We start from the raw sequence: 27,447 nt of genomic DNA, 5'->3' as shown, positions 1-27,447 counted from the left end.
TTGTTTTACATCGATCGCTGTTCAACTTCACTCAATCACCAACAAGAATAGATTGATAAATGATAAAGGTAGCAAACAGTAAGAAATGTTCATGCCTTTCCTGGAATTCAAACATATATAAGATCACTGCAGGTGTATTTTACTTTGTATAAAACAGCATAAAGCAGGATGAACACAAGCAGTTAAGTCACCTAACTTTCTAAACTATCTCAGTCTTCTCATCAAGGATGGGAGTGCCAAGTGGATTGGGCAATAATGTGTCAGAGGCCAGCCTGTTGCTAAAATCCTTCTTCTCTGAACTCACTTCGACCTCCTCTTATCCATGATGGCAAGATTCAGATAGTGCCAAAAGCTTGAGGATGTTTTACTCTTTGTATTTATTCATACTGTTTTTATAGTGCTAATGATCCCTACCATCAGGCCAGTATGGTGATTAACCATGCTGTTGCACAAGTCCTTCAAAAGGGCAAGTTAATAATATTAGTGAATTATTCAAGCCCTTGGGGGCCAGATTCTTTTCTGTTTGCTATCTGCTCTCTTCTGCTGTGAATGTAGCAACCAAGAATTCAAATTCCCCTCTTAAAGGAAATGACAAGCTCTAATTGGCAGAGAACGAAGCAGGTGCTACCTCCAGCACTACTGTCAATGAAGGAAAATAATCACGTGTAATGGAACATTTGGTGGTGAGAACTGTCATAGGTTAAATCTTCCGGTCTGTAGATAGTGCAGGGCCTGGAGTGGTGCCTATAATCAAATATGTTGAACAGAATTCAAGAAATCTTGAATCTGTTGAATCACTAACTAGAATTGGCCCTACATGTCGAGTTCTTGACAAACAAACAAACAAAATTGTAGGGTAAACCGACATAATATCGGATACTTTTTGAAATCACCATAATTAACCCACTACAATTTAACAGAAATGCATAATTTTTGGTAATATGAACTATTGGTACCTTACCTTTTGCCTTGTGATGTGTTTATCTCCCTTATTGTTAAATTATTTGTTGTACAGTACAAAATAAAAAACAATGCAAATTTGAGGAATCGAAAAAATTTGGGACTGGACCTACTGTTTATAGTGGGATCTAACCACTATGCGCCTCCACCGGGTATTGAACCCGGGACCCCTTGGTTACAAGGCGATGACGCTACCACTGCACCATCGGGGAGGCCCTCATGAGCCCTATAGTAGCAATGCATGATAAGGAACATTTAACACCTCCTCTGTATTGCATGGGTGAATAGTAATTTAACTGAACTATTGCTACATGTGAAATATAAAATGTTGACAAAATTTCCACAATTGAAGATGCTATCAATCATGTAAGTAATATTTTTCCCACAAAACAAAGTTTCTTCACATCTTCAGAAGTAAATACATGGTTATAAAAAACACTTAAATGGATTTTGTTGGGTGGGGGATATTTGCTTAAGCATCAGGGCTAGCTGGGGGGGATGCTCCTATGTTTAACATGGTGGCAGCAAGAAAGCTGAGGGGAATGTTTTGTGTAAATTTTCTTAAAGATTGGAAACACTATTCTTCTTCGTTTCCCTCACTTCAAGCACAGGTTACAAATATTCACCCTCCAGTGTTCTTGTCCCAAATACCCAAATACATATTCACCCCTGCATGTTACTTTTTATGGCACTTGAATCTCATGTTTTGTACAATAATTACATACCTAATTTTGGAATGGAATTCACAATTTTTCTAGATATTTGATCTATGTGATCTCTTCAATATGTACAAAAAAATACCACAAATCCTAAGTGACACCTCATGAAGGGTTGACTTTTTGATTTTCAATTGACGAAAAGGGATGAACAGATTCTCTCGGATATCGATCTGGTGACTCACCTCATTGATATTCCGAGAAAGAGAATCTATAGCCTACATCATTCATCAACAGGAAAGCTTCAAGACTTCCTGATGAAAAGTGAATTCCAACTTCAAACAACCTATTTTTTCACTGTTTTGCAAAATGTCTTTGTAAAAGACAAGATACACACTCTCCTTTCAATAGAACTTCGTTAATTTTTATTGACCCTTTCATCTTGATTAGTTTGTGCAATACACAATTTCTAATTCTATTTTTGATCTCTCCTCAATTCACAACCTTTTCCCTTGCAATATTTAACATCTTGTGATCCTCTTACCTGTTTGTGAGCATAGGAAGCATTCTGTAGGCATGGATTTTCATGTTGAAATCCTTCTCTATGCCAACACTTACTGTGATGTTTCCAGCAACTTTCTTCTCTTCATTACAGTGTCAGCTGCTGCTTATTCACACACATGCACACCCAAATGAATCTACAATTAATTAATCTTATTCATAGGCGTAACTACGGGGTGTGCCGGGTGTGCCTAGGCACACCCTAATGGGCTGCTTTATCAAAGAGAATTAAAGACAGATATTTCAATAAGAGAGAAAATAAGCGGCAGTTTGTAAGAAGTTGAAAATGTCATTACTTGGTACAAACGTGTGCAATATTGCTGATGAAACGGGTGTCTATAGATTTTCAATTTTTTGATGTCATTGGAGAAAGAAGATATTTACTGCATTCTACTCTGTACTACAGCGCTTTTCTTCTATACCTGTCACAAGCTGCACGTGTGAGAGAGCTTTCTCCAAGCTTACCCAAGTTTAAACTAAATTAAGAGAAACTCAGAACAGGATAGATTGGAAACCCTGCTCTTGCTATTTGTGGAACAGAAAAAAGCTTAGTCTATTGATGTAAATGAAATTATTGATGAATTTAAGAACATTGTACATTTTGACAGACGTCTCTTGTTATAGATGACGTGTATTTTGATGTATTTGTTTGCATTTATGAACATTTCGTGTGTGTGTAATTTCTATGCAATTTGATGTTTTTCTACTACATATATTCAGAAATTTTCAACACTGTCATTTAGTGAATTTATATTCCATTACAAACATCAGTGCAGTTACAGAGCCAAGTGATTGTGTTGCAAAATATGCTATTAAAAAGGTACAATACCTCATTTTTTTTTCTTTGTGCACACCCAAATATAAAGTTGTAGCTACGCCTATGATCTCATTATACTTAATAATTGAACATCATCTCTTTCAAGACATCAAATATTCTTGTGTCGACCGAAGCTCGCACTTTTAGAAGTGAGAATTACCTCTCTTATTGTTTTCAACAAGTTAGTAGAAAATGGAGACAGTCTTTTCAGGCTTGGGTCAGTGGGCTTTTCAAGGGCTCTCTTTGCACAAAAAAATTGTGAGTGACTACCCCCAGGCATGCGCAGACGTTCCTCTTCTGTCATGCAGCGTTGTAACCAATTCCATTGGTGACCTTTGACAAGTGCAGATAAATCCACACAAGATTGCAAATTCAAGGAGTATTTCCTTAGGAAATTGAAATTTCGATGGTATCTTCTCCCATATAGCTCTGTTTCAAACATTACAAACCTGTGAGCACTTTGTATTTCCTTGAATTTGAAGGGAAGGAACATTCCCCATAGAGGGGGGAGGAGGAGAAGAGAAAACAACTGACAGATAAACTGGGGTTGTAAACTGGCTTGGTGTAAGAAAAACAGGCGGAAAAACATGCCGAAAAATTCCCTATAATGGGAAATAAAGGGAAATAGAGTGGTAATTGTGAAGGCTTCAGTAAGATTCAGAATGATGTGTAGCAGTGTATCATGAAGAAATTAAAAAGGAAAAATAAACAAATCAGACATTGTTTTCATTACAGCAAAGGAAACAAGATACAAAGTTTCCTGCTTTAAGCAGTGCTGAAAGTGAGGAGGGATGCAGGGTAGTAAAGCATCTCCCTAGCTCTCTCAATGGCACCATGTTAAATCATTTTAGCATTCCCCCCAGGTGACACCAAGACTTGACCAAACATCCGCAACCCCTCCCAGCTTACATTTTTCATTCCAGATGCTGGCTATAAGAGTAAGTGGACAATAGAGATCCCCTTTCCCCTCTCCCAACTCTCAGCAATGACATTGTTCCTGTTAGGCACAGAAATAATAATGTAGAACACTTGGATTGACAATATAATTATCATCATTGTGAATGCAAAATGAGTGTGAGTAATTTGGAGGAGTAATATTGTTTCGTCTGGATGTGAGGCCAAGGTTCACTTCACACCCATAGACTTAAACCACTAGCTAGCTACCATTGCTTCATTGATCACTTTAAGTGAGAGAGAGAGAGAGAGAGAATATCAAACAATAAGGATGTAGTATTGATAATATATGATTTCTTGTATTTAAAGAACTCAGCATGTAAGTGCAAACACGTGAGTCATGAATGAAATAAATATAATCTATTTTCACCACTATTGCATATTATAACACATGGCACAAAAGTCTATGAGGGCAGGGCCTACCTACCTACTGCCGGCCTTACTCCCACTTGTCGAGGTGGGAGATCATGCAACCAGTTATGGAGTGACATGTGGTCAGCACGATGAACCCCCAGTTGTTGTTGTAGGTTTCCCTGACCATGTCACGCTACTCATTTGTATCTCCCCAATTTCCTCATGATGGTGGGTGGCCACTGGTCCCATACACAGGCCGAAATATCAGGAGAAATGTTGTTACACTTCCCCCAGGAGACTCGAACCTGCATACATCCCATAGCTTGAGCCCAAAGCATGACTCCTTAGACCGCAGGGTCGCAGACTATTTTAGATTACTATTGAAAATGTACAGAACCTTTGCTAGAAAAGAAACAAACTTTGACCATTGCCAATATAGATTGTGGAAGAAGATTGGAAAATAAATAATTGAAACCTGTCAATGGTTCATATCAACTACTAATGACCTGCAACATTTTGAGGAGGTAATAAATGTTCTACATCATTCACGTTAATGTGGTAGTGAAACTGCAACAATATAGTGTACAAAGAGACATCTTAACATTGTTGACTACAGTACCATTTGTCATTGTCTGTTGCTTTTATTCAGTTCGTTTAACAAATAGGAATAGCATGATATGCATTCAATATTTGCACTTTAACATTGATAAATATTATGCAGCAATAATGAAATATGAATAATAAAAATAATAAACTTACTGTTGTTGATGACCAATGTGGAAACCTTTGCAAAATTATAAGATCACTTAAGATTTATAAACAAATTAATTTACATTAAAGGGCACAGTTGTTTTTGTTTAGTTTATGCAGATAGCATTATAGTACAGACCTAAGGTGCAATTAGAGATTCAGGAACAGTAGGAGACCACATTTAATAAGATTAAAATTATTTCTGCCCTTCTGGTTTGAGTGGTAAGCACCTTTTCAGAACAAGAAATTTTCCACATTAGGATTCTGAATACACTACAATATTTGTTGCAAACATTTTATTATTGCTGATAATTCACACAACTTAACATCATGTAAACTTACACCCTCAGTCGGAAAATTCTGGATAAATCCCTGCTTCAAACCATGGAAGTGTAAAATAGTTCCCAATAATTGTTCATTTCTGACCTTTTCCTACACCATTCAAATGATATGTTCTATTTTTATTAAAGCCTATTTTTTTTGCTCATGTGATTTGACTCCACTAATTCATCTTATCATGTAAGTAGGTGACCTGACATTTAGGGCAGCACTTGAAGTGGAAAATATTACCTGGAACGATGTTTGGTCGAGCTTTGAATTTAGCTGGGTAGGATGCTCCTATGGTATAACATTGTGACAATCGCTCAACTGAAGGTGAGGGTGTGCTTTGCAAAAGTTTGGCTAACTGGAGGGATATCATCTCCCCACATCGCCCATCACTTCGAGGACTAACCTAGGGGATCATCTGAATGCTATTTGACCTCAAATTGTCAACTGCACAGTTGGTTTGAAACAAACCAGCTATGCATATTTTGTGCATTATATGTGACAGATGGCATCCAAAGCATCGAATTCATTGGCATAGCCAATATTGATGCAAAATTATATCAGCATCATGATCAACTCACCTTAATCATGTCACGTACGTTCTTGGGCTTCAACAGAAGCGCTTTATTCACTTTCATGAGCTTGCACAGAAAATTTTCAAAGTGCTGTCAAAGTCAGCAAGGTGTATCCTGAAATGCTGTACTGAATGTGTGACAAGTATGTCATATTTTGGGGGTCATCTAGATATGTTTTGGGAGATAGGGAGGGAAAGGGGTAAGGAGATAAGAGAGATATATAGTAAAGTAAACAAGACAGCTTCACAAATGAGAAAAGGAATTAAAAAGAACTAGTCCACTCAATTGGAAGTGAGCAAGAAGAAATAGATTCCAAGAAGGAGAATGGAAGGCGAAAAATCTAGAAAGCAGATACAAGAAATGGAGGAATGGAAAAGGGGGAAGGAGAAGTAAGTAATTTTTCTTGTTTCATGTGGAGAAGTGTTCATGCATACCTTTATCATTAGGCACGTGCAAGGTTCTCGGCATGACTTGAACTTGACAATAGGCCAGTGGTAAGAACATTTTTTGGAGTAGAGCAGAGAATTTTATAGTTATAAATCGCATTGATTACAATACTTTTAAAATTTTAATCATTTCATTATTTTTGATGAGGGAATGTACAGTTTTGCACATGTATTAAAATACTGTTGATGCCAGTGTTCCCGGGTTCAAATCCCAGCTTGGGTATGGGTGTTCTTTGTGAGTGTATCTTCGTCAATTTCATCATAGCATTACTCATCCTCATATTTGCAATTAGCCAAAAGTTGCAGATAATCTAACTAAGGTAAACTAAATCAATCAAAAAACAGGTGCTCAAAATAACCCTAAGCACATATGTTATATTTATACTTACATTTCAAACGGAAGTGTACCTACAAGCAAATTATTAACTTAGAAAATTTCAGTGACAGTATAATCAAATCAATAATCATGTGTATTTATTATGAAGACAAACTAAAGTTATCTAATTGCAACAATTGATTTAAATGTTTCAAGCAACTGCCAGAACTGTTGAAATCAATGTTTTTATTCACAAACCCATTTCTTTCTATTCATGTGCTTGGTACCATTATCTTAAGTTGTGAGATCGATGAAAATGCTCATGAAGAAAATCTCCTTAAACGCAATATAAACTATCTATAATTCTACAATGCTTTCCAGCAAACCTTTGATGGAATTGTGAAAACCTACAGATTCTTACTTTTAGTTGAAGAAATTATTTTAGTGCAATGTATCTTGAAAATATGGCAATGCGATCTAAGGCACAAGCTTTGGGCTCCGGCTACAGGATGCATGCAGGATGCTTCTCCTTGGAGAAGCAGCATAACAACGTTTCCTGAGATTTCAGCTTGTGTATCGGACCAATGGCCACCCACCATCATGAGGAAATTGGGAATCTACGAATGAGTAGCATAATCCGGTCATAGAAAACCTACAACAACAATTGGGAGTTCGGTTGTGCTGGATGATCTCCCACCTCTGGTGGGAGTGAAGCCGGCAGTCGGTAGGTAGGCACTGGCCCTTATGGGCTGTTATGCCATGGGAAATGATCAATTATGAAGTAATAATTTTAAAACTGAGTGTATGTTTCCCATTTTCGTCCCACTCTACAAAAATGCATAGTTTACGCTGTTTAAAATTTTTAAAAATAGAGAAGACTATCATTGAGATAATAATTTACCATAATATTCATGTTGCTTTTAATATAATTGTCACCTGATAACTTCACAGCATATTCACTTCATTGACTTCATGGGTTGACTGACAATGGTTCAAGTTCACGCATTTCTGAATTTTCAAGAGAATAATATAAGCCCAGTATGACACCAGGTAGTGCAGGCACATTCCATGTCAGGCTGCTGCAAGGAAATTACATGCTGTATGCATGAAAGCAGTGTTCAAGTTCAGAAGATTCAACAAATGCCTGTCTGCTGCTTGAAACGTTCATTTGATTGGTTAGTACGTACCACGTGACCATACACTACACTGTACACCACTCCAGAATGTAGTGCAAATGGTGTAGACACCAAATACACTACACGGCACCAAATCAACGAAGTAGATGACTCAGTATTGCACTTTTTAACCAACTAGATGCGTGAGTGCAGAGAATCAAAAGTGCAGCAAACTAAATGGGGCCATATTATGCTTTGATACTCTATGTCACTTACATATCTACCAGTACCAAAGCAATAATCAAAGTGACTTTTAGTTTTAAGAGTGTTTTTCATAATTCCTAGTTGTTGTAGTTCGAACTACTGTGATTTTTTTCTTTATATCTTTTTCTCTTTCCTTTTTTGTAGATTTGTCAATTCTGTGCCAAATATCTGACACCAAGCCAGATAGCATGGCGACTGCTTACAGGTATGACTGAAAGCAATGTTGTTGCATGAATTCCATACACCATTAAGTTGATGAAATTTTGAATAGAATATATTTATATATGGAGCTTGAACTATGTATCCACACAAATTAAAAACATCCCTAGCCACTGTTGTGAATTATTAATTAAAATGACAGCGACTAAAATGCTGAGTTAATATTAACTTGAAATATATCTGTCAATAGTCACCCAGGAATATTATTTGATAATAGCAGTTGAGTCCAACAGTACAAAATATTCCAGATAATTATGGTTTTGTTTCACCACCACTTGGGGAAATGGTGAATAAACTCACTCTGTTGAATTTCTATTTTTAACTAAATTAATCTGCATACAGGGGCGCCGACTTGTCAAAATTATTGGGGGGGCTCTGATCACTGAAATAAATAAATGATGACTCACTCCCTCTCTTTTTTAAAAAATAAAAAAATACGTCTTCGTATAGCAGTTTTTAAGCAGGTATTATATTCCTCATGCAAATGAAATGTAACAGCAAAAACGTTTAGAAAATGTTTCAAAGTCTCTTTATGTCTATTGTGTCTGCTCATTTGTTTTTTAGATAGCAATTAACATTTTTATTGAAAAGTATGTATTTACATTAAGAGACCAACCTAAAAGTTTTATGCCGGCCTCGGTGGCCGAGCGTGTTGGGTGGTCGACTCAACCCGCTTTGATCCAGAGGTCTCGGGTTCGAGTCCCGGCGATGGCATGGGCGTGTTTTAATGTCCGCAACTGTGATGGGTTGCAAATAATCCATAAAATAACAATATTTACAATATTTAACAGTTTTATTTAATTATTTACATAAATGCTAACACAAATCGGAGGAAAATGGTTTTACTTTTTTGTTCTTGCTACAATATTTTACTTTTTAAATTTAATTTTGCAATAATAAAAAAAGTAGCATGTACACTAAGATATAAATTGACATACACAACAGAAACATATGAACATGATTTAAAAATAAGGCAAAAGTTGCTCTACGCAGTGGGTTATTTTTTTATGAACGCATTAACGAGCGGTCTCAGGTCCAAATTATCAAGCACAATTTGATGTATGTGGAGTACCGCTAAGCTGCTTAGTCTCTTCTACCTCATTGTAGATCTCAAATATGTCTTTAGTCGGCTAATAGCACTGAATGACCTTTCGTCTGTGGCTGTTGTCACTGGCACAGTGCTGAGGACCATCATGAATTTGGCTCCTGGAGGGTGCTGTCTTCCAAAAGAAACTTTCTTATGTCACGCATGGTAGTTAGAACCACTTTTTTCTGTTTGGCGATATCACCAAGAATGGACATGTGTAAGGAGAGCCTATCGGCATCCAAATCTTGGCGAAAGAATTCTCGCGTTTGCTGAAAGTTTGTTGTGCAACTGTTCACAGCTGAGATGCATTCTTTCTCTACGGCTGTTACTTTTTGTAGTCCTGTAGATTCATGTCCTTGTTAAACACATGATTTTGCTGTGTCACGCACGTCAGTGTATATTGATTTATAATACTATTTTGGAGTGTAGAACTTGTGATGTTTGGCAGCATCAGGATTTTCAAGTCTCTTAGAGACCTGACGTTGCTGGGGCAATTCTGGCTCAACGAGGCTCGGTTTGCCCTCTGCGCATTTCAGTCAGAACTGCTCAAAACACATTCGCTTTTCTTGAAAGATGTCAGTCAAGTATTTTAGTTTTGATTCTACTTCTGTAGCACCAATGCGTGGAAACTGAATCTTACAGTTTACCTCTTCTATTGGACCTATCACATGGCAGTAGAGGGAGAGAAAGAAAAATGTGTTGAAGTGAAGCATTGTCTCCAGGTATCCAGCACATTTTGATGCTGCGTCAGTAGAATCTTCTTCAAAAATTTTCTCAAAACAATGAGAAGGGTTTCATAGTTCTTTAACATCTGTTGGATACTGGAGGCTCTCAACGTCCACCGACGAGAGCAAAGTGGTCGCAGTTCAGTATGGCCAGCCTTTTCATTCACATCAATAATATTCCTAAATATTTGCATTCTTTTAGGGGATTCCCAAACAGTCTTTAACAAGTCGTTGGCTAAATTCATTATGTATCTGATTAATATATGTATAACAGTAAATAATAATTATATACGTACTTAGTGTATAGTTATAAGTTATGTGTTTTGCTGTTTCCGGTCATAGGCCCCCCAAAAGTTGATGGTTTAGCGGTCTCAGCCCCCCCAAAGTTGATGGTCTAGAACATTTCAAATGTGTCTTTTAAGTTAAGTTCATGTGGCAAAATTCAGAGTAAACTTTACAAGAGAAGAAAAATAATACATTAGATCCTCTTAAGCAAAATTATTTAGGGGGCTCTGCCCCCACATCATTAACATTGGGGGGGGGGGGGGGCTCGAGCCCCCTAAGCCCCATGGAGTCGGCGCCTATGTCTGCATATGTCCCACATTGTGGCCATGCTGTCTAAGGCGTCATGCTTTGGGTTCTGGCTACAGGATGGGTGCAGGTTCGAGTCTCCTGGGGAAAGCGTAAGTGAGCAGGTAGACCCTGCTGCTTACAGGCTGTTGCACCACAAGTTATTATAAAATGCACATAAATTGAAAATTGAATTGAAGACTCCGGTGCAAGAACCAGACAGCTCCAAATTATAAAAGTTTTCAGGAGACACGAAAAACTGAATGAAAGAAATGTCAAAGAAGTAAGGGGTATTCACGTGCAATAGCTAGAAGCAACAGTAACATACATATTGAAGTGTGCGGTCTCGATAGCAACTGCTGCATGCCGCCGAGTGGCCGAACACTGAACTATAGCAGCTGCAAGAACCAGACTGCTCCAGGAGCTGTCTGCGATGATGCACCGGCAGAAACATGCCAGAAAACTCATTTTCCATTCCTACTGCGCAACAAATCTGTGGAACTGTCTGATTTTTTCACCAGCAGATAGAGCATTTTTTCATGATAGATTACATCAAGAAAACAATTTTGACCAAAAAGTGTAGCTGTCTGGTTCTTGCATCAGGGTCTTCAATTGCATCCATTATTTCATTCACATAATTATAGTAGAAATTTATATTGCAGATTAACTAAAAGTTACAATTGTGTTATCTGAATTATGTCTAAGTTTTTTTTTGTTTTGTTTTAAGTCCATTTTTATACACAGGAAGGCTAATCGGGACTGGACCTATAGTTTAAAGTGGGATCCAAACCACTATGTGCCTCCACCATGTATCGAACCCGGAACCCCTTGATTACAAGGTGACTATGCACCATACACATCAAGGATGCCCTATCTCTATTTTATAATCTTTCTTTCTTTTTTTTCTTTTTTTCAGGAAAAGCGATATGCAGGTCCTGTGGCTCCATAATCTCAGTGGACCCCAACTGTTCTCACTTGCAGCTCACGCATGGAGATATTGGTATGAAAGAGAGTAAATTTTGTAGGCTGAAAATCAGGTGGATTGAAGTGATAGTGATGTTTGTTTGTGTGTCAATAGTAACAGGAATCTCTGTAGCCTTCTTAGTTATAATGCATCAGACAGGAATTGACATGAAGAGAAATTTCAGAGATTCTGACACACTTTTTGGAGGTAAGAGAGATTAGCATTTCCATTTTTATTCCAAAACATAGTGCGAGATTAATCAATAACCTGCTCTTGTGTTTTCTAATTGTACATTGCTTTTCTGGCATTTTAGGCTAATTACGATATGAACTGATAATTATGTAGTCACAATTTTGAAGGTTGATTGAATTGGTTTAATTTATGTCACTTTTCTGCCACATTTGGTTAATCGTGAGGATGAATGATGATATGTTGAAATTGATGAAGGGACACTCACAAAGAACACCCGTGTCCAGGCTGGGATTGTAGTGCACTGTGCTAACCACTCTGCCATGGTGCTCGGTCACAATTATGAAAGGACACTAGCAAAGGAACAACATGACTGATATTTTAACATGACTGATATTTTAACATGACAAATTACAGTGTACAGTTGCTTCCATCTGTGGAATTAAATGTAATAGATTCCAGAACTATCCTTACATAAATCAGACAACAAAATATATATCTGTTACTATTATAAAAAATAACCTGTAGTGAAACAGGCCTTGAGGGCATGGACCTACCTTTTCTCTTGAGATTTTAGCCAATGTATGGGACCAGTGGCAATCCACCATCGTGAGTAAATCGGGAAGCTACAAATGAGTACTGTAACCCAGTCTCGAGGTTCATCGTGCTGACCATAGGTAACCCTGCAACTCGTAGGATGATCACCCACATCTTCTGAGGCATGTGGGAGTGAGGTTGGCAGTCAATATCTGTGACCTGTCCAGGTATAAATAGACCAATCTTCTTAATTATATGCATTCCTTGGTTACTGTTTAAAAAAACAAACTGAAATGAACCACTAGAAGATTCCAGGCATAAATTACTTACTTTTCCATATAATAATAATAAGAAAAAGATTTTTGCCTTACGTTATCATATTTATTGTAATACATAGGCAATTAAACTAAGAAGAATAATCAAATTTCTGTTACCCAGGAATTTAACTTTAAAATTATAGCCAGTAAAAATTACACCTGATGATACAGTTGAAATGTTGAGTACAAAGATCAATATGTGCCAAATAATAAGGTATATTTCAATGTTCGTAGGGGATAGTTAGTGCTCGTTTGGTTTTGAGTTTGAGTTGCTGTTTTAAGTCCACTTTATGCACAGTAAGGCTAATCGGGACTGGACCTACAGTTTAAAGTGGGATCCGAACCACTTGTGCCTCCACCGGGTATCGAACCCGGGACCCCTCGATTACAAGGCAAGGACGCTACCACTGCGCCATGGGGGAGGCCCTAGTTAGTGCTCGTACCTTGGGATATGTATGATTTTTTTATCAAGTGATGTGGAAAAATTAAGTACCTGTCGCACAGCTCCATAACAGTAGAACAGACACTACCATGCTCAAAGAGATGGTATCCACTGCTAGCAAAATTTTATCAAAGTAAGCCCCGCCCCCAGCTGTCCCAATGTCCAGTGGCGAAGCGTGCTGTCTCTGGAAGAGTAGGCACAGGACGGAGCAGGGTTTGGGGGGAGGGGAAGATATGATTTTTTTAACAGTAGTATGTTAAAATATAGCCCCTAGAAAATAAAAGATAACATATTGCCTGAATCTCGTCTACTTAAGTCGGGATAGTGATTGTAAAGGATAATGTAGTGATTAACGCTCTCGCCTTATAATCAAGAAGTAGAAGGTTCGATTCCTCCTGGAGGCATTGGTTCAGATTCTACTTTAATCTAGTCTCGATTAGATATCTGAGAATAAAGGCGCTTCTGTCTCGAAGGTCAGAAAACAGTGACAATGAGACTCGATGTTCTGACTACGCGTCACCCAATGAAAAAGCCGTTCTGTCAGGCCCTAGCCATCTTACATTTGTTAGATTAAAGCTGCTCGTAAAAATTATTTGCTACTTCAATAACAGTATTGTAAATGTTTCTCGCATTACAGAAATGGTTGGTTCACTTGATCGTCACTTAGAGTTTATTTCTTTTTAATGCTGACCTCCGCGGCAGATTGGTTATAACAGCATGCTACGACAAGGGCCTCAGGTTCGAATTCCCACCTGGGCATAGGTGTTCTTCGTGAGTGTCCCTTCGTCAATGTCATCATTTTATCGCTCATTCTCATCTTCCCAATTAGCCAAAAATGGCAGAAAGCCAAGTAAAATAAACTAAATCTATCAATCAATTATTTCTTTTTAACTTTTTTATGCATATAATTCTTCTTCAACAGGCGACTTTTTAAAAAAAATATAATATGATTTAGAAAATGATGAAATGCTAAATGAGAACACGGACAGAGAAACACACAGTCATAAAATTTCAGTAACATGGATTTTCTCTATACGTTTGCATTGTACGTACTTTGCCCCATTTTAAAAGTAGCGCGTTTTCAGTTATGTCACTAATCATGAAAGGAAATTTCGTCTCAATATAAAATAAAATATCAAATAAAATACTTTCCCTCTCTGAATCGAGATTGGTGTGGGTCACATCCAGCAGCATGGGCGTCCAAAAGGGGGAAACGAAAATCAAGCAAAAATTACATATTTCACACATATAATTTAATTTCAGCCACAATAATGTGGGTTAATTATTGCATGAACATGATAAACTCAAATTTAAGCAATGTTTTTTGAGGGATGAACACTATTATTGGGGAAAATATGCCATGTTGGCCCCCCCTGGAAAAAAATACCTTCCTTGCCCCTCCCTGGAAAAAATCCTGCGGACGTCCATGTCCAGCAGCTAACACTTCGCGAAAAGCGGTTCCTCTAAAGAGCTGAAAGCACCAAACTAAACACTGGTAACCAACTTGCATGCATTATTTGCAGTTAGAATTCTAATAATGCCTACTTTGATAGGTTAGGAGGCCAGGCTTAGAGGTGTTAGCAACACATTTTCGCTACATGTTAGCAGCTGGGTGTGCTCCGCTCCCGGCACAGCTCTGAATCTTCCATGGAAACACTGCTTCAACAAGCTCTGTACGTCCACTGCCTGCTTCGTCACGCGCTCGTACACGATCGGCACTCTTCGGAAGTCAGGGAGGGAGGGTGAGAGAGAGAAAAGAGGCCGGCCTCTCAGGTTACATTACAGGCGAACGCACCCCTGAAATTATGCTTTCCCGCACGAATCACATAGGTTGTTATGGGACCAGCTGAAGCACTCTCGGGCGGGCCTCGCTGAATGCTCAAATACGGTTCCAGGCAAGGTTGCAAAATTGCGGTAATTATCGGAAGACCAAGAATTTCAGTTTTCTTTTATTAAGCGTCGTTTAATGAAATTTATAAGTAATAAAATAATCCGTTATAGACAAATATATTAGGGTAGGCCCGGCCTCCGGGCCTCATAGGACACTTCGCCACTGCCAATGTCAACATGTTAAACCATAGTGACATCCGACCAGTTAGCTCAATGACTCTCCAATGAAGAAAGTAGATCTCTCTCTCTCTCTCTCTCTCTCTACTTTCTTTAGGGGTCCCGGGTTCTTCTCTCTTTCTTCTTCCCCGGTCATCTCTTCTTCTATTCCTTTTCCCCTTCTCTTTCACTTTCTCTCTCTCTCCCCCTCTCTCTCTCTCTCTCTCTCTCTGCGAAAAGAGGGGAAAGAAAGAGAGTCTCTCTCTGCTTTTCTCTCTTCTCCAAAAGGAGAAGAGAGAAATAGAAGAAAGTATATATATATATATATATATATGCAAGCCAGTGGCGATTTCTCTGGGTGTGTAAGTCGTGTGTCAACGGCCAAAGGAAAATGAAATAAAGAAGAAAGTATCTGTACTTTTATAAATTACGAATTTGAGCGTTTTTCTTCAATTGTCAGTCACGAGCGCCCGGTAGTTTTCGAACGCGGAGCAGCGCGCAGTGGTTGTCAGGCAGGCAGAACGGTCCGTGACGTCAGGGCGTTGCGAGGAAATCCAACGTCTTACCACTGCCAAAACATAGGATGACCGCGCATGCGCACCCTGCCATCCACCAGCATGGTTACCTTCTCAAGGCGTTGTATTTGTTCCCAACGCTTTGGCTTCATTCGCCCCGCGTTCCGCGTTGTTTTGCTCGTGATTGTTGTGCATTATTTTTTAAACGTGTGGTGTGAAGTGATGTGATTATTTTAAGATGGAGAATAGTGAATGTGTTGTGCAAAAGTATTTAAATAATTCATTTTCTTCGCTTTCGTATTCAGAGAAGAAACAAGTTATTGACAATAGTCGACCATGTTCGAATCTCACGATATCAACATGTGTTAAAGGAAAAAGTTGTACTGGAAAAGGTTTTGAGAGACATTTTCGAAAAGAACTCTATGAAATTCTAGACTGGCTTTGCGGGTGTGATGTGGTGAATAAATTTTACTGTTGGACATGTTTATTATTCTAGACTAAAAAAGGTGTTGGGAATTATCAAGGGTATGCGGATTTAAATCATCTCAATACTGCAGTGAGAAAACACAGCGAGTCTGAATTGCATCTTTATAATAAAGTTTCTTTAAATTTAGTAGTTTTGTTGACACCCCTACTAGAATTGACGTTCTTTTGGATACTCAACGAAAAGCTGAAATAGAGCTACACAATGAAAAAGTAAAATAGAACAGGGAAATATTAAAGAGGTTGATTAACGCCGTCTGCTATTTAGCAAAGCAAGAACTGCCATTCCGAGGCCATGAGGAAAATGCAGCATCTCTAAATAAGGGCAATTACATGGAATTCCTCATTGCAAGTGTGAAGTTCGATCCCTCATTAAAATAATATTTATTAAATTCTACAGTTTTTCGCGGTACTTCGGCAGGAAATAAAAATGATTTAATAAATTCAGTTTCGGATGTTCTGAGAGATGAAATCTACAATGAATTTCAAAACGCAGACTTTGTGGCTATCATGGTCGATGAAATATCAGACATTAGAAAAAAATCTCAGGTGTCAACAGTGTTACGTTTTTTCTCGGCTTCACAGAAAAAAAGTCATTGAAAGATTTATTGGATTTCATAACATGAGCGCCGATAAAACTGCAGGAGCTCTTTTTAGACACGTGACTGAAATAATGGATAAATATAAGTGTGGGGATAAATTAATTGCCCAGACATACGATGGATATTCTTTAATGAGTGGTCATTTGAATGGCCTTTAAAGTAAAGTTTTGGAAAATTATCCGAAAGCTTTTTATACGCATTGTTATGTTCATGTAATGAACTTGGTGCTGCAACAATCGTTAGAATGTAACAAAGAGCTTAAGGTGTTCTTTTGTGGTCTTAAATCACTTAAATCTCATTCTCCAAAGAGGTTACACGAACTTTCTGCTTTCATGTCCAGAAAGCTCCCGTCATTAGCTCCTACCAAATGGAATTTTACCTCTAGGCTAGTGTGGACAGTCAATGACAACAGAGAAGCACTGCTTATGTTTTTTGAACATGTTAGTGAAAGTGGAGACTTCGATCATTTGACTGCAATGACTCCAGAGGATTTTCTAGCTTCCTGAAGGACTTCGAAAATATATTTTTAAAAAAGGCTTTATCCAACTTGCTTGCCTTTTCAGACGTATTATTCAGTATATTGCAGTCTAAAAATGTTGATCTTTTGTATTGCAGTAATAAAATAACTGAATTTCAACAACAGCTGAAAAAGGAAAGTGAGAATTTCGAAACACTATGGAATTCTATAACTGGTGCAGTAGAAGAGGAAGAGATTGTTGAAATGAAAAGGAGGCGACTGAACAACGAACCACAGAAAGACCACTGCCGGAGGCTTTACTTTGAAATCATTGATAATATCAGCAACCAGATAACAATTAGATTCGCATCAATTGAAAAATTGCAATATTTTGATTTACTAAATCCCACAAAACTTGAATAAAAGAGAAAACTTTCCTCACCATCTCGTACATAAATTGTAGGAAATTTATGGCAGTGTGTTTAATTTAACCAAACTGCAGAAGAATGAACTTTATGTTTGGTATGCTTCCACTGAAAGATCAGAGAAAACACCAATTGAGATTGTAAATTATGACGAATCTAGTGGGTGGGTTTACGGAAATATATAAATTAGCAGTGTTGATCGCAACAGTTACTTCCACGACATCATCTGTCGAGAGATCGTTCTCATCACTGAAGAGGATCCACACATTCTGCCGATCTACTCAAGCTCAGAACCTGATGACGAATTTAAGTCTTATCTCAATCGAGAAGGAATTACTTTCTAAGCTGCGAGAAGGGGATAAATCCAAATTTAATGAGGCGGTGATCATCGCATTTCTCTCTAAAGAAAGAAGAATAGACTGGAATTCAAGTAACTAAGTAATGAGCAGTTGATTTTTCAAATTTTACTTTTTGGAAGGATAAATGAAGGGTAAGGGGAAAAACCGGGAATGTGCATTTTAGCGATTTTTCAATGGACGGGTCATTCTTATGTCCACGGTGTTTTTATGGGTGATAGGTAGGAGTTCCACCAACCCCTCTGGTTGCAAACTCGTGCTTTAAAAATTAATTGTATGGCGAAGTATTGAACATATTAATTTTCTCCTTACCCTTCAAATATATTAATACTTTAAATGAAGTATTTACTTCATTTAAAATAATTTATGTAATTTAATGTTTTTCTAAATATTTATAAATTTACACCAAAAAGGTACGGAAAAAATTTCTAATATTGGTTCACAGAAATGAGAGGGGGAGGGGTTAACATTCCTTCTTTGCCAACGCCTTAAGTTCAGGGTCAGGAGACGCCACTGATGCAAGCACAATCCACATACTGAGGAGACACAATACACGCTATTGAGAAAAAGGCCAGTCAAATTGACATGCAAGCTCCAAGGGACATGTGCGCCTTGTTGTGTCCCTTCAGTATGAAAGGCTCCATTTATTTCTGTACGTTCATTTCCAAGTGACAAATGTGGCTTGTCACTTGTCACTTCAGTTTGAAATCTCCATACCCAGATTGCATGCGAGCTTGTGTCATGCTTGCCATAACATGTGTATACAGTGGCGCAGGAACGTTTTTAATTTGGGGGGTACAAAGTTCAGCCTCCCATATATATAAACACACATACTACTCACCTAGAAATACATTTCGGGGGTCCAACCAAGTGTTGCAATAATAATAATAATAATAAATAATAATAATTATATTTAATTAAATTAAAATATTAATTAAATATGTAAGTTAATTAATATTGTATTGTTGTTATTACGTGAATAGGTAAAATATAGTAAAAGAATATAGATATAACAGCATCTAGCTTGCATGTAGTTAAGATCGCCAAGATTTGCATAAAAACAACTGCCCTGGCAAGGAATTTAATATCAAATAGAAAAATAATTGAATATTTATTGAATAACAAACAAAAGTTAGATCCAATTAATGAAAAGTAAAGTTTCTGATTAATATTTTATGGATATTATCATTAGTTGTGTGCATAAATCTTTGGAACCTTTCAAAGCCGTATGAGCCAAATTCCTTGCCTTCCAATAAGTTCAGCGGAAATAACCATCGATTATATAACAAATGCTAAACAATTATATTTTTTATTATTTACTTTTACTTCTTGGTAAGTCTTTCGGGGAAGTGTCCGGAGCCCCTCCTAAATACGTCCTTGATACTTAGGTATAATGTGAAGGCATGGGAAATATTCTATTTTAGAACAGCACACCCGAATGTCCTGTTATTTAATGCGAAATTTGCATAACTATTTTTTTCTTTGTTTTTCTTAGAATTTATGTTTTTTTAAACAGATTTTAAAACCAGATAACAATTGTGAAACATATATAGCTCTGGACTTCGTTCTGAGCTTATATGAATTTAACGGAACGGAAAATCAGGAGTTCGAAATGTGAAAATTGCGAACAAAGATACATCTATTCATTTTAATGCAAGTTGAGATTAAAGGGGGTGAGGAGGATCTTGAGCCACCCCAACCAGGACTAATCATCTCCCACCCACTGGATATAGAAACCACATTATTGAATATATCATACTTATAGAGTTCCACTTCAGTTCATTCTAATTTTAAATTCCCATACGCATAAAAATATCTTTAAACAATTTATGGAAGATGTGTACCACATCCAATGTCTTTTAGAAGCCATTAGTGTTGCCCACGAGACGAGACTTTGACCTGTCTCGTCTCGTTTAGTCTCGTGGAAATGCTGTCTCGTCTCGAAAATATTCGTTTGTCTTATGACACATGGTCAATCTCGTCTCGTCTCGAATTTTTAAAAGCCTGTCCCGTCTCGTCCCGTGGGCAACACTAGAAGCCATGTATTTGGTATTTACTGAGACATCTGTAGGGCGTTAAAAAAAACAGTTGAGAAGGTTCCCGATGAACTCGTAAAAAGTCCAACTTTGAAATATTTGTGAAACATTTGACAAAGCATTTATTTGTTATATAATTAGCTGTACCTAATGACACTCTTCAAGCACTGAAAGTACTATCATTACATATACAAAACCGAAATCCTTCAGATGTCAGAGGAAGCAAGGAAAGGCATACACTCAAAAGGGTTGTTTTTTTTGTTTCAATCTTTGGTGGGCAATATGAAGAACCGCCCAAGGTTTCTTTTCGTATAGAGTAGCATTAAATGCAGATACATGCGTGTGTTTTAGGGTGACATGTCAATTTCTCGTTTATGTGAAAAGGTAAACTTTAATGTTAGCAAAAGCATGTGTGCGTCACAGTTAAAGATTTTCGCATCTACAAAGAAAATCCAAAACACATTCCCACCTCGCCGGCCTCCGTAGCGGAGGGGTTAGCATAGCGCGCTTTGACGCCAGAGGTCCCAGGTTGGGCATGCGAGTGTTCATCAATTTCATCATATCATCACCCATCCTCATCTTTGCGACTAGCCAAAAGTGGCAGAAATGCGAAGTAAAATAAACCAAATAAATCAATCAAACATTCCCATCTCACTCAAAGACCTTGCGAATCCAATCCAAAATCTATCAATAGAACCTGCAGTGAGTTTAATTTATCTCGTGCATTCATCTGACTAATGTAATTTTCTTACAGTTTAACTTTCGGGTATAACTTAAAATGGCGTTGTGTTTGTGTTGCATTCGATACCAAAATTAGATTTTAAGTAATTAATGTCCAATTATAAGTATACTTAATGCATAGGTAAAAATAATTCCATCCCCCTCATCTGATAATATCGCAAATTGAACCCTGTTTAAATGTCTAGCAAAAATTTCATTTCACCTAGGAATAATATCGCGATGCGATGAGTCGAGAATTGTCACAGCCTCATCTCGTCTCCTGCGTGGCGAGGTCCTTCTCGTTCATGTTTGTGTTTATTTTTGTTTAGGTTTCCACTCAGAAGTTATTAAAACTTATTCTAGATTCACTTCATATTCAGATAGGCTAACCGGAACTCTATTTTCAAAATCTCTTAATATATAGTAGGTTTAAGTATAGTTTTCCTATCACCCTCTTACAAAGTTATGAAAAATATGGGTGAGGTACAGGAGTACATTGTACCCCCCAAGTTGGTCTGTAGTGTCTCGTCTCGTTCGTGTAAGTATTTCGTTTTGGAAAATTCCATTTTAAATATTCAAAAGAAAATGGGATCAATCATATACCCTTCTGATGAAGATTTGTATCTTATCTTCGAATCGACGAGACCACTGCTTTAGAAAAGTGTACCCCCCCCCCCCCTAACGCAAGGGAGCATTCGTCTGCAGCGTGATTGTCTGAGAGCAAATCTGATTCCATCGTTCCACATACATTTTAAACAATTTTCATCACCTTAAAGAGGTTTCGAAGAACTTAGGTCAATGAACTAACTAGTAGCAACCACAATGTAGTAGAATAAATTTAGAATGGTTTGAATTTCTGTGGTAAGGAAGATAATGTTTAGGCCTATAAGTTATAAACAATATACACTTTTTTTATTGGGTGAACTTAAAGTAGGTTCTTTCACCTTGCGTCTGCTGTCAAATTAGCAAGGGGGGTACAACTCGATTTACGGATTTAGGGGGGTACAGTACCCCCTTCAAAAATTTAGGGGGGTACAATGTACCCCTGTACCCCCGCCCCCCCCCCGTTCCTGCACCACTGTGTGTATAGCATGGAACTGTTGATGCGTGCTTGCTCTCGTATCACATTCTGAGCTAAGTGAGATTTTAGCTTTCACAGACAAGTACGGAAAGGCTCATTTGGAAAGTTTGCTTCGAAGTGTGAGTAACGTGTCCACTTGATTCAAGTGTGTTGCAAATCAATAGCATACAGAAACAAGTTTGAGGTAAGCTTAATATGCTCTCTCGACCTAAGATATCTTTCAGTACATTTAGTGGATTTTCTCATTGTATGCACAATCTATCTATGCAAGCATTTCTCAACTGCCGGTCACAGTCCTGAACTCAATTATATTGGGCCATGTTATAATTTGATCCAGTGGGCGACAACTAATTTAAACCTAATTTTATATTTTATAACAAGCCTAGATAGAATGGAACTATTACCTTTTATGGTTATGCCATAATATATTTATTAATATTTAATTTCAATGTTACATATTAATTAATGTATAAAGTTAAAAATTAGGAAGGTGAATAAAATATTTCAGATCAAGGCATTGACTTTTAAAAATTAATTTACCAGGCCACGGTCTCACTAAGGTTGAGAACCACTGATCTACGCAATCAAGGCCACGGTCTCACTAAGGTTGAGAACCACTGATCTACGCAATCAAGGCCAGGTGTAGATTGGTGTGTGACCTGAAACAAAAAATGTGCATGCAACGCAAAGGGCAAATGATGTTCTGTAATGTAAAGTTCACAAGTATGTTATAGTGTAAATAAATATAGAATATGTTATAATACATAGGTAAGGCAGTAAGTAGGTCACAAACATTTTTTTAAAGAAAATACTAAGTGAGATGCTGACTTGAAAACAGTTTTTATTTTTCAACATAATCTCCACCAACATTGAGCTAACCAGCGGCGTGCATTCTGGGTACGCAAGGTACGCAATGCGTACCCACAAGACAGTAAGAAAAAGTTATTTTTTTCGCATTCCCTGAACATGAAAATTCGACAATTATCGCTCCGAAGGCGCTTCCACTGCAAGAAATTCCGATTTCTGCACGAACACGCTACTGCCTGACTTGAGTCGCCTGGACGCAGTCCCGAATGATCCCCATTGTGCCTTCGGCGATGTCCACACCCACCCGATCCGCGTTTCTGCCGATTTCCGCGAGCAAACGCAGCCGCTTCTCTTGAGTACCCTAGAATTTCGGAAGGCAACCCCATTGGCTCAGATCAGCCCCGACCATATGTTTGGGTCTGCCCGCGCTCGCCTCATCCTGCGTTTCCCTGTTCAAAGCACAGAGGTCTGAGGCTCTGTCCGAAAGGTACAAGGTGCAGACCAGGGTGCGAAATCCTGGGGGACGGGGGGGGATTTCCCCCACCAACAATCTTGACCTGAAAAATCCCTCGACCAAAAATTTCCGGGGGGGAAATTTTTTGTTATAACAAACAAAAGATAAGCAACTGCTTTTAATTTCAAATATACTTTACTAAGAATAACATCGAAAACACACACAAATTAGTGTTGTTGTGAGTATTGAATGCATTCTCTCTCAAGAGATCATTAACAAATCTACATCAATATGCACAATAAAAGTAAAACAAGAATGCAAAACAATAATAACTATGAAATTTAATTGATTTATATTAACATAAAGAACAAACTAAACAAAAACTTGCACAAAATAAAACCACTTGAAATATTTCATAATTTATTAACATCTTTAACCAATTGGTAAAGAAAATAACATCTTTGCAATATCTGATATGTATAAAAGTAACAAATTAATTTTCTTTATGTAATTAATAATAGTATTATTATTAATAGTAATAATAATAAAACAATAATAATATTTTTTTAATTGAGTAATTTATTTTTACTTTTATTAACATTACAAATATGTATATCGTATAATATACACATATGTTTGTGTGGGAGGGGGTTTGAAGATGAAGAACTTTCTACCCCCCCCCACCAGTTTTCAATGATTTCGCACCCTGGCTGTTGACTGTTGACCCGACAATATGAATGAATAGAAAAACATAAAACCATAAGTAAACTCAATGTTACTATGGGATTCAAACGAGCCCCCACCCCACTCCCAGACATTTAAAAATGTGGTGTATGGATGGCATAATGTGCCCAACTCTTTTTTTAAGCTTTTGAAGTGTGCTGGGATGAATACCATTGTATGCTGACTTATTTTTCTCGCGAGCTTTATTATCTCCCTTCTACAAAATATTTCGTCGACTGGCAACTCCCAGTCATTCATCCACAAGAACGCGCGGTTTTCGGGGACAGCAGAAACTTGTTACCGCCTTGCGACATTTACATTTGGAGCCACATGACAAGACACCGGTAAACTCGCAAGAAGAGCTCAGGGAGAGGATCTTAACAGCTGGTCAACACATCAAGGACACCATCACATCACGAGTGAAGAGACCAAATGTCCGTAAAAACCTGCGTACCTGCATCCGTAACGGAGGTGCCCACTTTGATCAAGACGTGTAATGTTCTTTAATTGTATTGTTCATTGATTCCATTCACATGAAGATGAATGAAGTATTATTTCTTGTACACAAATGTGAATGTTAGCAACATTTGTACCTTGTTGGATAGCAGATGTCACAAGGAAGTAATTTAAGTAATTTGTACGCTTCGTGTCATATCATTTTTGTTATTAATACGTTGCCAAGTAAACTAAGAGTGCATTTTTTTTATTATCACTTGTAAGTTTAGATCCACCCGTTACTTACATGTGATTGTTATTTGGGAAAAACTTTTTTTTTCAACGAACCACTTATTTGTTAGCTATCAGAAAACGCTGAAATAAGTTCCATACAATGAGCAGTTTTTTTCTCAATTCATCTTTTTATGTGGAAAATTGTCATTTTTTAAACAATTGAAATTCGATTATCTCGAAAACTACTAATTTTCGGACGGGGTATCATATGGTCAAATTTATTGCAAATTGTCTCTACTTTAACCCCTTTCAGGGAATACATCTAATTGCCAGTCACCCTGTATATAGGGGTAATATGTTGATGTAATATAATCTAGAGGTACAGCGACTTCTTGAACATGCTGTGCAGGAACAACATTTGAAAAGGTAAAAAAAAAATCTCAGAAAATCAATTTTATTTATTTACTTTTTTCAGATGCTGCAGTTTTTTATGGATATAGGCATATGACACTTATGATGAACCATTCCTCTATGAACTAAATAAAATGTTATCATAAATATTTGTGATGAAAGTGTTACATTTATTTTAAATTTGGATGACCAGGTGTCAGAGCTATAATTTTGTTTCATGTAAATAATGATTTCTGAAATAAATATCAAGATGGTAAATTTAATGAGTATTATATTGTTTTGATGCCTTTGTCATATTGTAGGAAACTCATATTTAGTATTTTATTCTCAAATATGTGGGTTACTTGTTGTAAAAAAGATCATGCTGTCCATGCATATCTATATGCATTATTTTCTCTCTCCCTCATGACTTGAATCAGATAGTGACTAGATTTTTGTTAATTCCTATACACTTCATAATAATCATCAGGAATTTTTGAAGATGAAATAATGTTAGACCTATTAATATACAATTAAGTTTTGTTAATAATAGAACTGCATGTAGACAGGGCCAGACTTAAATGTTGGCTTCCTCTCCCACACTCTGCAGATTTTGTATGTGTTACATTATTATCAGTTGATGAAATGTATCTCCTTACAAATAAAGGCTTCCACAGAATAATTTCTTTGGGGGTGTCTTAAGGGGAGTTTTAATTGCGTATATGGACAATGCTAGCCTAATTGCATAACTGCATGTTCCTCTTTACAGAAAAGTATATGAAGATGAAATTTTAGCATTATAGTCTCCGAGTATTCATTATCACTTTAGCATAGGTGTTCCTATAAATGTGATCATATTTATATTAAAATAATGAAAGTAAACAATTGAAAAACTATAATCTTACAGAACAACCAACCATAACAAATGTAATAAAATACAATACTATTTTTGTCTTTTTGTCCTCTTTTTTAGCCTATTTCAATCCTGGTTCAAATTTCATTTCCCTGACATAATATCTATATCAGAAATGCAAGGCCCTGTAAAGCATCAGACACCCCTAAAGGCAGCCCTTCAACTACACGTTTTCTCATCTAGTAAATACACAGAAATTAATAGAAATTCTAATATTTTATTGCAACTTTCATCCATCGCAATGATGAAAGATTCTCTGAATCCAGTAGGAAATACTGTATTGTGCATGTGTGCGTGACCACATAAAAATCAATATTTAGAATTTGGAAAACGATATGAATATGTAGGTATATATGCATCAAGGATCTACTGACCTGATAGCATAGTGACTACCGATGTGCCGCTTTGTAATCAAGAGGTTCCTGGTTCGATTCCCGATGGAAGCATATTACAGTGGTTCGTATCCCACTTAAATAAAGTACACACTTTTTTTAAAAAAAAATGTTACCTGCACTTGTCGATAAATGTGTAAAGCTAACCTAAACTGTATAAGCTTATACAGTTTACAGATAAAAAGCACACATTTACATGTCCAGAGCTTCATAGGCCAATCACACCCTCTCTCTCTCTCTCTCTCTGTCTCTCTCTCTCTCTCTCTCTCTCTCTCTCTGTGTGTGTGTGTGTGTGTGTGTGTGTCTCTTAGGGAGATTTCACACCAAAGCGGCAGACGACAAGCTGCAAGCGGCACGTGTCGCTACGAAGCGAACCCTCAGTAATTAATGGACTCCTTTCATGTGATGTCACAGCAGACGACGAGCTGGGACTGAGTCTAAACAAATAAAAACGTGTTTTTTTTCCTATTCAAATACACTGAGTTTCCCCATTGCAAAGGGTAACTTTAAGAATCGGGACAGTAGTTACGAGACAAAAATGTGATGTGCATCGTACATCAATGTAAAGATAAGATTTCGGAGAATACGTCTATATATAACATATACCTTACAGATGAGAATGTAAAAAATAATGGGGTTGGAAAATGAGTAAAGCGAATGTCAGAAAGGAATCCGATCCTGAATCGCAGCCAATGGGCGCCGCCGGTTTAATCGCCTGAGGCTGCTGGTCTCCCATCATCCATAGCGGCAACGTGACTGACTTGAGATCGGGTGAGCTTCGGCGCGGCTTCGGCTGTGCTCGGAAGTGGAATGTTATGAGAATGCATGATTTTCTTACTCCGGATATTCTTTACCTTATCCTCTGTAAGATATGTATGATATACGAGGACCACTATTTATATTTTGAGCCTTGGCAACACTGATTGAAGTTAGGCGCGATTTGACGTTTGCACGGAATCGTCTGGCATTATTGACCATAACGTACTTCAAATGTTTTGTCAATAGCTTCATTTGTGTTGTTTATGTTGCCTTGGAGATTGCGCGACAACAATAAAATGGAATTAACTCGTGAACATTTTCGTGCGATGATTTTTTACGATTTTCGACGTGGATTATCAAGACAAGAGTGCATCGATCAACTTACTTCCACATTTGGCGATGAAGCCCCATCCTTTGCCACTGTGAAACGCTGGTATAACGAATTTAATCGTGGCCGCCTTTCGCTCACCGACG

The 27,447-nt window shown here is 37.5% G+C and overlaps 1 protein-coding gene across 2 annotated transcripts in view; it reads left to right on the top strand.

Annotated features, from left to right (window-relative positions):
* The window catches only part of LOC145999986 (uncharacterized), a 53,094-nt gene extending 27,979 nt beyond the window's left edge, over positions 1-25,115 (top strand). For both annotated transcript variants that reach the window (XM_083137284.1, XM_083137285.1), the window contains exons 3-5: positions 8,240-8,300; positions 11,613-11,867; positions 24,995-25,115. In XM_083137284.1, the coding sequence (XP_082993410.1) occupies positions 8,240-8,300; positions 11,613-11,867; positions 24,995-25,059 (381 nt within the window). In that variant the 3' untranslated portion in view covers positions 25,060-25,115. The remainder of the gene's footprint in view (positions 1-8,239; positions 8,301-11,612; positions 11,868-24,994) is intronic.
* The last annotated feature ends 2,332 nt before the right edge of the window (positions 25,116-27,447 follow it).

This window comes from Lepisma saccharinum, chromosome 16 (genome assembly GCF_977018435.1).
Source record: "Lepisma saccharinum chromosome 16, izLepSacc3.1, whole genome shotgun sequence".
NCBI classification, from domain to species: Eukaryota; Metazoa; Arthropoda; class Insecta; order Zygentoma; family Lepismatidae; genus Lepisma; species Lepisma saccharinum.
This window is presented reverse-complemented; position numbering and strand designations above follow the sequence as displayed.